General features: G+C 44.7%; 1 protein-coding gene across 1 annotated transcript in view; it reads right to left on the reverse strand.

The window, feature by feature from the left end:
• Window positions 1-12,333, reverse strand: part of LOC134343085 (ras GTPase-activating-like protein IQGAP1) — a 230,576-nt gene that overhangs the window by 3,786 nt on the left and 214,457 nt on the right. The window contains exons 35-37 of the mRNA XM_063041967.1: window positions 8,964-9,130; window positions 5,062-5,187; window positions 2,186-2,294 (exon numbers count right to left, since the gene is read on the reverse strand). Of these exons, the coding sequence (XP_062898037.1) occupies window positions 2,186-2,294; window positions 5,062-5,187; window positions 8,964-9,130 (402 nt within the window). The remainder of the gene's footprint in view (window positions 1-2,185; window positions 2,295-5,061; window positions 5,188-8,963; window positions 9,131-12,333) is intronic.

Here is a 12,333-nt window from a genome sequence, read left to right on the forward strand (position 1 = left end):
GTCAAAGAGACTGCAGATACTGGAACTGGAGCTGGGGAAACTCGGTGGGTGGAGCAGCATCTGTGGAGGGAAATGGACAGCTGACATTTCTCTCCACCTCCCTTATCTGGTTCCATGTTCCGCCTTCTTTCCAAACAGGTTGCACCACCTGCAGCTCTGCACACACCACCCTAAGCCTCTGTCACTATTTCCACTCTTCCCCTCCCCCTCACTTGGATTCATCTACTGCCTGCCAGCTCTTGCTTCATCCCAAGCAACACACACAAATCGCTGGAGGAACTCAGCAGGTCAGGCAGCATCGATGGAGGGGAATCAACTGAAGGGTCTTGGCCCGAAAAATCGATTGTTTATTCCCCTCCATAGATGCTGCCTGGCCTGCTGAGTTCTTCCAGCAATTTTGTGTGTTGCTCCAGATTCCCATATCTGTTGATTTTTAGCACCTGCAGAATCTCATGTTCATGATCTTGTTCGTTCCCTTCCTCTCACCTTTTCAGAATGACTAAAGTTCGAGAAGTCAATTCACCAGACCACAACAGTACCACCCTCGCCAGAAACAACGCATAAAAAGCTGGAGTAATTCAACATCTGTGGAGGGGAATGGACAGTCGACCTTTTGGGTTGAGACTCATTACGACCTGAAACATTCACTATTTGTTCCACCCAGAGATGCTGCCTGACCCACTGAGTTCTTCCAGCATTTTGTACGTTGTTCCCGATTTCCTCATTTGCAGTCTCCAGTAACCAGCCAAGTCAGAAAGTTTGATGATATCAGGACTGCTTTCTGTGAGTGAAATGCTTCAAGTTCAGACAGGATAGGTCAGAGTGATTACTGATTTCGGCTCATTCAGTTTCTCTCACCACAGATGCTGTTCAACCTGCTGATTATTTGCAGCATTTTGTCTTTATTTCATTTCTTTCATATGAGCATTATCAAACAAAACTGACAGATTGCAAATGCTGTCCAAAACCCTAACCAAAGGGCCAGGTTTTAAAGGAGGCAATGAGGTTCAGAGAGGCAATTGCTGAGTTCAGGCATACTTTGCAGCACTGGAATGGGGTAGAGTGGAGAAGGACGACCACAGGAGATACTCTCCTAAGGAGCAGAGGCCGGTGGGAAGTATTTCATTTTGATAAACCCTTTCGCAATCCCAGTGGACCTCACAGCCAGTGAAGCATTTCTGGAAGACTACTGGTTTCATCCCTGACCTGAGATAATGAGGTTGGGAGGGAAATAAATCACCCATGATTGAATGGCAGACCAGCCTTAACAGGCTGGACAGCACAGAACTAATTCTGCTCCTATGTCTTATGGTCTCACGGGAAGTCGTGGACTTGCGAGACCCCTGGGTTGGGGGATGAAGACAAACAAAACAGCTCAATCCCTAACTGCTTTCCAGTAACTTCTGCTGGAAAGCAAAGCCTGTGTAAATGTTGTAAGCCATCAAGAGGCAAATGGTCTACTGCCATTTACTGAAAAGATGGCTCCTTGAAGGATGATGAACTGGAGAGAGGATAACCAGTCTTTTTCCCATGGTTGGGGAGTCAAGAACTAGAGAGCACAGGTTTAAAGTGAGAGAGAGATTTAACAGGAATCTGAAGAGCAACTTCTTCACCCAGAGGCTGGTGAGTCTATGGAACGAGCTGCCAAAGGAGGTGCTTGAGACTGGTATATTAACAACATTTAAAATGTACTTGGACTAGAGAGATATGGGCCAAATGTAGGCAAATTGGACTAGCTTGTATGGGAACCTTGGTCAGTATGGATCAGTTTGACACAAGGGCCGGTTTCCATGCTGTATGAATCTATAAGCAACCCTGATACAGCTCAGTAATACTTCCCAGCAGTCAGTCAATCAACTCACTGTGAGGATCATTGCAAGTTGAATGACAAAGAGACGGTTTGGGTCACATCAGTATGTCCAATGCATTATTCACTGTTTTATATATGGATCATCATGTACATTTAATGCCCAGCCTCGAATTAGAAAACTACTTTACGAGTGACGCCCCTGGCTGACAGCCTCCGATACAAACCATTCCCTTTAGTCAGCTTGACCTACCTGGGCTCCATCCACCTTCACCACACAGTCCACAGCTGTCGAGTCTGGATAGATGCAACCCTCACATTACCAGCCCTTGCCCGAATCAGCAGGGCTTGTATGTGGGAAACAGCTACAGATCTTACCTGATACTTCAGATGGAACCTCTCCATGTCCACACCCATGAAACGAGCCTTCACCTCGAAGGTCCCCGCCACCTCGCTCTGCACAATGTCAAAGATAACGTTCCTGAACCTGGAAGCAGATAACAATTATAACTACTCTAGCAGAGGCAAGAGCAGGTCCCAGCAACAGCTTATTACATTCTTGAGAGAGGAGAGGTAGTGCTGAGCAAACTTGTGGGTCTGAAGATAGATGTCCTCTGGTCTTGATGGAATGCATCCCAGGGTACTGAAAGAAATGACAGGTTAAAGTAGAGGCTTTGATGATAATTTAAAGAAGAAATAGCAAGGCATCTAGAAAGAAATGGATCCATCAGGCAGACGCAGCGTGGATTCAGCAAAGTCAGGTCCTCTTTGACAAAGTTGCTGGAGTTCTTTGAGGATATAATGAGCGCAGTGGATAGAGGGGAACAGATGGATGTTATTTATTTGGATATACAAAAGGCATTCAATAAGGTGCAGCATAAAAGACTTATCCATAAGATAAGGACGTACAGAGTTGGGGCTGATGTATTAGCATGGATAGAGGATTGGTTAACTAATAGAAAGCAGAGAGTTGGGATACATGGGTGTTACTCTGGTTGGCAATCAGTGGTGAGCCAGAGGGGTTGGTGCTGGGCCCACAACTGTTCACGATATACATTAACGATTTAGAAGAGGGGACTGAGTATTGTGTATCTTCATTTGTTGATGATACTAAATTGAGTGGAAAAGCAAATTGTGTGGAAGATACGGAGAGTCTGCAGAGAGATATAGATAGGTTAAGTGAGTGGGCAAGGGTCTGGCAGATGGAATATAATGCTGATAAATGCGAGGTCATCCACTTTCGAAAGAAAAATGAAACAGATTATTATTTAAATGGTAAAAAATTGTATCATGCTGTTGTGCAGAGGGACTTGGGAATGCCTGTACATGAATCACAAAAGGTTGGTTTGCAGGTGCAGCAGGCTATCAAGAAGACAAATAGAATGCTGGCTAAAGGGATTGAAATTAAGTGCAGGGAGGTTATGCTGCAACTGAACAGGGTACAGGTGAGGCCACACCCGGAGTACTGCGTGCAGTTCTGGTCTCCTTACTTGAGGAAGGATATACTGGCTTTCGAGGCATTGCAGAGGAGGTTCACCAGGTTGATTCCAGAGATGAGGGGATTAGACTATGAGGAGAATATTGAGTCACCTGGAACTGTACTTGCTGGAATCAGAAGAATGAAAGGAGATCTTATAGAAACATAAAATTATGAAAGGAATAGATAAGATTGACACAGGAAAGTTGTTTCCACTAGTAGATGAGACTAAATCTAGGGGACATAACCTCAAGATTCGGGGGAGTAGATTTAGGACAGAGATGAGGAGGAACTGCTTTTCCCAGAGTGGTGAATCTGTGGAATTCTCTGCCCAATGAAGCAGTGGAGGCTACCTCAGTAATTATATGTAAGACGTGATTGGATATATTTTTGCATAGTAGGGAATTAAGGGTTATGGGAAAAGGCAGGTAGGTGGAGATGAGTCCATGGTCAGATCAGCCATGATCTTATTGAATGGCAGAGCAGGCTAGACAGGCCAGATGGCCGACTCCTGCTCCTATTCTTTATGTTATTTTATCTTATGAGAGAATCCATTAAAGCTGATTAATGTCTATGAATTCATGAGTCCGCTGCAGGCCCAAGACGACCTGCCCTGGGGTTGAAGCATATGTTTGTGGGAGGGTGGGAGGGAGGAACTGGGCTTGTTGCGTTCTGTGGTGTTCTGCTGAGCATTGTGGGTATGCTATATTGGCACCAGAATGCATGGTAACACATGGGCTGCCTACAGCACAATCTCTGGTGTGTTGGTTTAACACAAAGCAACAAATTTCACTGTGTTTAAACAATGAATCTGAATCTAACTTCAGAATCAGGTTTAATTCCACTGATATATGTCGTGAAGTTTGTTGTTTGGTGGCAGCGGTATATTGCAATCACTGCTCCCTCTAAGCTGTGTGGGTGCGTGGCCACACAGTAACTGAGAAGCTCTCATGCACATAGCATTTCTTGTCATGCAGCTGGAATTTTGTTTTATATGATGTTAATATAAAGTGCTGCGCAGTTTTCAGGCCATGTAAGAATTTCCTGCTCAGAGCAAAGTTGGTTCAAACAGCTGTGAAAAAAAAATTAGAGGGAAGATTGATTGCAATGCATAATAAAAACTATAAATCACAATATGTATATATAAAAATTAAAATACGATAGTAGTTCAAAAAGAGAGGAAGAACAGTGAGGGTTCATTCATTGTCCATTCAGAAATCTGATGGCAGAGGGGAAGAAGCTGTTCCTGAAATGCTGAGTGAGTGTCTTTGGGCTTCTGTACCCCAAGAGAACATCTCCCTGGGTGATAGGGGTCCTTAATGATGGATACCAGCTTTATGAGGTGTCCTGGATGCTGGGGAGGCTAGTGTCCATGCTGGAGCTGGCAGAGCTTACAGCTTTCTGTAGTTGTTTGTTTCTGTCTAATGGCCTTTCCATACCAGATGGTGACACAACCAAATAGAATGCTCTCCACAGTAAATCTGTACTTGGACCTGAACGTGAAACGCTGATTATTCCTTTCTCTACTGATGCTGCCTAACCAACAAAGTGTTTCCATTATTTTCTGTTTTAATTCCAGTGCACGTGACCAGGTGCCATTGTTACCATGCATCGGTGTATTCATTTTGTTCTCATTCTCCGAGTTTGGACCTGTAATAGTCACATCATTCCCTTCCATCTGCCAGGACTGGAACTATTCCATATTCTCCAGCTCATACTCCTCTGAAAACTTATGCAGGACTTGACATCGACATCAGAAATAACATGGCAGACTTACTGGCTGGTGGGCAGATCATCGATCTCCAGCAGGACCCCCTTCTCTTGGAGTCGTGCAGCAGTGTAGTTCAGAGACAGGACTTTATTCTTCTTTCCCTTGGCCTCTGCAGACTTCTTCCCAGGACCTCTGCAAAGATCATGAATGAAATGTTAAGATGCAGAACATGGCAAGTGCCAACAGCTGAGCGAAGGCTGCTCCAACTCAGGTACAGAGGCTGAGAAACCACTTTGGTTTAACATCAAGGCTGGCACCATCCACACCATCCTTTCGTTTTGTTGATTAAACAACATCAAAATTAGGAATGAAAATGGGCCATCCAGACCTTCAGATCTGCCAATATTCATTGACCACAGCTAATCTTCTAGTTCCATGAGATTTTCGAAAACAATCCTTCCCATCCCGCCATTCCCCAGATTTCCTCAATAAAGTATGACTATGACTATGACTATTTTGATGAGACTTTATAGAGATGTACAAAATTGAAAGAGGCACGGACAGATTGGACAACCAGCACCTTTATCCCGGGGTGGCAATGGCTAATACAGTACCACAGAACGTTCTTTTAAGGTGGTTAGAGGAAAGGTTGGGGCAGATCTTTTTGCACTGGCAGTTGTGGTGGTAGAGGCTGATGCAATAGGGACAATTAAGAGAAACCTGGACAGGCATGTGGATGAAAGAAAAATGGACAGCTGTGTAGAAGGAAAGGGTGAGATCAATGGTGGAGTGCAGCACAACATTGGGGGCTGAGGGGTCTCCACTAAGCAGCACTCTTCTGTTCTGTGATTGTCCTCCAGGTAAAAAGCTGTGTGCTTGAGGAAGGTAGGTATGGGCCCCCAAATCCTAGGAAGTTTCTACAGGGGCACAATTGAAAGCATCCTGATTGGCTGCATCACTGCCTGGTATGAGAACTGTACTTCCCTCATCAATCGCAGGACTCTGCAGAGAGTGGTGCGGACAGCCCAGCGCATCTGTAGATGTGAACTTCCCATGATTCAGGACATTTACAAAGACAGGTGTGTAAAAAGGGCCCGTAGGATCATTGGGGACTCGAATCACCCCAACCACAATCTAGTCCAGCTGCTACCATCCGGGAAATGGTACCGCAGCATAAAAGCCAGGACCAAGAGGCTCCAGGACAGCTTCTTCCACCAGGCCATCAGAGTGATGAACTCACACTGATTTGCATGAACTTTATGTTACGTTGACAGTTCTATTTATTATAAATTACTATGATTGCACATTACACATTTAGACGGAGACACAACATAAGGATTTTTACTCCTCATGTATGTGAAGGATGTAAGAAATAAAGTCAATTCAATTCAATACCTCTGCTTCCAGAGAATTCCCTCATCCCAGTCCTAAACAGCCTACTTCTTGGTCTGAAACTGGAACGGGGGTGGGTGAGGAGGATATAGCCTGATGGGTGGGACCAGATGGGAATGATGGGCAGATGAAACCAGGTCAGGGGAGGGTAGAAGCGCATAAAAGGGAGAAGGAAACTAGGTGATTGGGTGAGTGACCTACACCCCATGTTGTCCCCTATACACGCTCCTCTGTCCATCTTGATTCTTTCCTTTCTTTGCTCCTCCCTCCCATCTGGTTCCATCTACTCATCATCCCCTCCCCATCTAGTTCCACCCATCACCCAACAGCCTGTCTCACCATTCCTCACATGGTAATGTCATATAATAGCCATCACTCCTCTTTACCCTCAGTTTTGATGCAGGGGTCTCGAGCCAAAATGTTGACTTGCATATTTTGCTTCCATAGATGCTGCTTGTTGACTGTGTTCTGATTTTGTTCCAGATTCCTGCATCAGCGATTTATTAAATTGGCGCAAGGTGCCACAGTTGGGAGGAACATTTCCAAGCACACTCAACGGTTACTCCCCCATCTGCAGCCCCAAATCTTTGTAGCTATCTCATCTTAGTAAAAATCCAGATATATTACAAACAAAAACAGGTAGACTATAGATTTATCAAGTATAATTTCATTTTCATAAATTAGGATAGATTTATCCCATGCAGATGATACTAAAATAGAGGCACAGTGGACATTGATAAAGGTTATAAAAACTATTAGGGGAATCTTGATCAGCTGAGAAAGTGGGCTAAGGAATGGCAAATGGAGTTTAATTCGATGAAGTGCAGGGTTCATTTTGGAAAGTTAACCCTGGTGAGTGTTGGGGTTTAGGTAAATAGTTCCTGAAAGTGGAGTCCCAGGTAGACAGGGTGGTGAGTGTGGTGAAGGTGGTTTCTGTCACGGTGACCATCATTTGTCAGAGCTCAGAGCACAGAGGTTGGGAGGTCATGGTGAGGCTCACAGACTCGCAACAGGAAACGTGTTGTACAATAACAACTTTTAAAAGATAGGTAGACAGGCACATGGATTGGAAAGGTTTAGAATGTTACGGGAAATGAGACTACCTTGGAGTCAGCATAGACCAGTGGGGCCAAAGGGCCAGTTTCCATGCTCTGCGATTCTGTGATTCTATTTTGCATTTCATAAATAAAAGATTCAGCCATTTCTGTTAAGACATCCTTGGTCCAAAACATATTTCACACTTCCTTTTGGTGTAGAAATCGCAGTCCATTGAGTCTGCCAGCTCTCAGACAGCCTGTCACCCATTCTCCTGACATTCCCATCAGTTACCCCACTCGCCTACACACTAGCAGCAAATTAGCTCACCAACCTCATGCCTTTGGGATGTGGGAGGGAACTGGAGCACCGGGAAAAACACACGTTCACAGGGATAACATGCAAACTCCACACAGACAGCGCCAGAGGTCAGGATCAAACACAGATCACTGGAGCTGAGAGGCAGTATCTCTGCAATCTGTGCCTCTAACACATTTTAACTTCTCCCACAAATGCTGCTTGACCCTTTTTGCAGTCAAAGACCATAAAACATAGGAGCGGAGTTGGGTCATTTGGCCTATTGAGTCTGCTCCAGATCTGAGGCATCTTGCTTTTGTTTCCTTGAGTTTCCTCATTTACTGATGCCTGGGCAAATCTCCATTGGTTCCCTGTCTTCCCTCCTCTCCCCAAGTCCTTGAAAGGCATGGTAACACCCACTGCAGAACAATATTCCTTTCAAGTCCCTTTTAGATCTTTCCCCTCTCACCTTACACTGAATTTCACTAGTTTTTGATTCCCTTTCTCAGGGAATAAGACTGAGTGCACTCAACCTAATTATTCTTCTTACGGTTCTACATATTTCCTCGGTCTCTACATTCCAAGAATAAAGACCTAGCCTGGCCAGCATTTCCCCTATAACTCAAAAACATTCCCCAGAGTACAGGAGAATGGGGTGGGGGCGTGTTTCTTAGAGAAGTATAGAAAAGGACGAGGGATATAGATAGGGTGAATGCATGCAGGACTTTTCCGCTCAGGTTGGGTGAGATTAGAACGAGAAGTGTAATAAGATTACGTTGAAAGGTGAAATGTTTAAGGGAAGCCTGAAGGGGAGTTTCTTCACTCAAAGGGTAGTACAAGTTTCGGAACAATCTGCCAGTGTAAGTGGTAGATGCAAGTTCAACTGCAGCATTCAAGATCAAGTTTTGGATAGATACAGTACATGGATGAGAGATATATGGAGGGCTATGGTCCAGGTGCAGGTACCTGGGACTAGGAGAAGACAAGGTCGGCACAGACTAGATGGGTCAAAAGGACTGTTCCAGTACTGTCGTGGTCTATGACGATCTGATGCTATTGTACCCGTTTCTGTGCTATAGTACTGTATGATGATATGAATCCTTTGACCCTCTACTTTTTGCTACTATCATGTCATAAGCCCTGAGAGATCCAGCTCCTTTGAAGAACCTGACCTGCTGTGACTGGGGACCAGAGACCGGATATGATACCAGCAGGTGGGTTGTTCTGCTAACACTGCCACTTACGTTCCCTTAGCTGCCAAGTTGTCAAGACAGGTCTTAATGTACTGGTTGTAGTAGTCAATCTGCTCCTCAAAGAATGCCGTCTTGGAGTCCATCCTGCGCAGCGTCTGCTTCAGCTTGTTCAGCTCTGTCTTGCGCTGCTGCCGATAGCGCCGGTGATTTTGGATGTCCTGCAGAGACAAAAGCATGAGAGGAGTGCTGGAGCAATGATTCCACCTTTCTGACAGATACTGATCAGGAAGTAATGTGGCAGCTGTCCAGTTTCAGTTAGGCCACATTGGGAGTATTGTGTACACTTCTCGCCACCTCATCACAAGAAGCACATGGACGTTTTAGATAGGGTGCAGAAATGTTTATCAGGATGAAGGATCTCAGCCTGAAACGTCAACTAACTATTCCTCTCCACAGATGCTGCCTGAGCTGATGAGTTTCTCCAGCATTTTGTGTGTGTTACCAGATCACTGCCTGAATTAGAGATGTTGGACAAAATAGGTTTGTTTTGTCTGGAGCAGTGGAGGCTGAGGGGAGACCTGGTAGAAGTTTAGAAATTGGGGGACATGAATAGAGTAGATGGTCAGAATTTTTTCCCCCTGGGGTAGAAATGACAAATACTGGAGAACAAACTTTCCCTCTCTCACTTTAAAGTTAGCTAATTATGTAGAGGTACAGCACGTTAACAGGCCCTTCCACCTCAACAAGTCTGTGTTGCCCAATTACCGGTAACCTACCAACTGGAATGGGAATATGTGGCGACACTTGTGGGATGCCCCAGCAAAACCCTAGAATATGTTGGTTGTTAATGCAAACATTGCATTCACTGTATTCTTCAATGCACCTGTACGTCATAAATAAACAAATCTCAATGTAACCGATACGTCTTTGGGATGTGGGAGAAAACTGGAGCATCCAGAGGAAATCCATGTGGTAATGGAGTGAATGCTCAAACTCCTTACAGACAGTGGTGGGAACTGAAATCAGGTTCCTAGTATTGTAATAGCATTATTGTAACCACAAGGCTACTGTATTGTCCCAAATGGAATGTATGAAGGGGATGCGAGGGGTAACTTTATTTTTAATATACACATAATAGTGAGTGCATGGAACTTGCTGCCGGGGTAGTCATAGAAGCAGATAAGACTGGCATTCAAGAATCTTTGATAGGCATATGTATATACAAGGAATAGCTAGATGTAGTTTAAGATGGCACTGATGAATCTCAGCAACTTCTGGCTGGTGGCTAATAAAACAAGGAAAACAACCCTTTAATCACACTTTTTCTGGGAAACGATCATTACAAGCACAAGTCTAACTTCCCTTTGACCTTGGAGGCAATTGGATGTGGCAGGCAAAGCAGCTGGCCCATTGGTGAGAGTGAGGAAGACCAAAGGCTCAAATAATTGAAGCACAGGGTGAAACTGGAAAGGTTGGGTACAGATTGGGAAATAATTGAAGCACAGGGCGAAATTGGAAAGGTTGGATACAAATTGGGAAATAATTGAAGCACAGGGCGAAATTGGAAAGGTTGGGTACAAATTGGGAAATAATTGAAGCACAGGGCGAAATTGGAAAGGTTGGGTACAAACTGAATTGGAAAGGTTGGGTACAGATTGGGAAATAATTGAAGCACAGGGCGAAATTGGAAAGGTTGGATACAAATTGGGAAATAATTGAAGCACAGGGCGAAATTGGAAAGGTTGGGTATAGATTGGGAAATAATTGAAGCACAGGGCGAAATTGGAAAGGTTGGGTACAAACTGAATTGGAAAGGTTGGATACAAATTGGGAAATAATTGAAGCACAAGGCTAAATTGGAAAGATTAGGTACAAACTGAATTGGAAAGGTTGGGTACAAATTGGGAAATAATTGAAGCACAGGGCGAAATTGGAAAGGTTGGGTACAAATTGGGAAATAATTGAAGCACAGGGCGAAACTGGAAAGGTTGGGTACAAACTGCATTGGAAAGGTTGGGTACAAATTGGGAAATAATTGAAGCACAGGGCGAAATTGGAAAGGTTGGGTACAAACTGAATTTGAAAGGTTGGGTACAGATTGGGAAATAACTGAAGCACAGGGCGAAATTGGAAAGGTTGGGTACAGATTGGGAAATAATTGAAGCACAGGGCGAAATTGGAAAGGTTGGGTACAAACTGAATTGGAAAGGTTGGGTACAAACTGAATTGAGGCAGAGTCCTGGCCGAAGAGTGCATCAAAGCGACGGAACCCAATGTTTAGAAGACAATAGACAATAGGTGCAGGAGTAGGCCATTCGGCCCTTCGAGCCAGCACCGCCATTCACTCTGATCATGGCTGATCATCCACCATCAGTATCCGGTTCCTGCCTTATCCCCATAACCTGTGATTCCACTATCTTTAAGAGCTCTATCCATCTCTTTTTTGAAAGCATCCAGAGACTAGGCCTCCACAGCCTTCTGGGGCAGAGCATTCCATATATCCACCACTCTGGGTGAAAAAGTTTTTCCTCAACTCCGTTCTAAATGGCCTACCCCTAATTCTTAAACTGTGGCCTCTGGTTCTGGACTCACCCATCGACTTAGGCATTGGGCCTGTTTGAAAAGGTCAGGGTGTCGGGCCCAAGGCGAGGGATGGGCTGGTTCAGCTCCCTGCTTCACTCTGACTGAACTAAGAGTCCGTGTAAGGCCGGTTTCCTTGATGTGCCGAGTGTGTCACTCCGAAGCCTAAGACACTCTCCACACTGTCAACAACTCCACCAGTCTTTGTGATATCTGCAAACTTACTAAACCCAGTACCTATACCCACCTCTCATAGGTATGTACCAGGGCCCGGCCAAGGTGACCACAGGCAATGGGCCTTTAGTGATTATATGGAATAAGATAAGTGAACTTGTAGCACAGTTACAGATTAGCATTTATGACGTTGTAGGCATCACCGAATCGCGGCTGAAAGAGATTCTAGTTGGGACGTTAATATCCAAGGATACATATTGTATTGAAAGGACAGGCAGATGGGCAGAGGGGGTGACTGGCTCTGTTGGTAAAAAATGAAATCAAATCATTAGGAAGAGGGGATATAGGATCAGAAGGTGTAGAAGCATTGTGGGTAGAGCTAAGAAACTGCAAGGGTAAAGACGCTGATGGGAGTTATATACACACTTCCGAACAGTAGCAAGGATGTGGGCTACAAATCACAATGGAAGATACAAAATGCAGGTCAAAAGGGCAATGTTACAATAGTCATGGGGTGTATGAAGATCACTGGATGTGAGTGAGGCATGTTTGTCAGCAGTGATCTGACATTCCTATCTTTTCCAGATAGGAATTCCTATCTTTTCCTGGGGTTCATTGGGAGCAGCAGTGGAGGTTGGCTTGTGGCATTGTCTTGGGTCCTCGTATG

This window comes from Mobula hypostoma, chromosome 2 (genome assembly GCF_963921235.1).
Source record: "Mobula hypostoma chromosome 2, sMobHyp1.1, whole genome shotgun sequence".
Lineage (NCBI taxonomy): Eukaryota > Metazoa > Chordata > Chondrichthyes > Myliobatiformes > Myliobatidae > Mobula > Mobula hypostoma.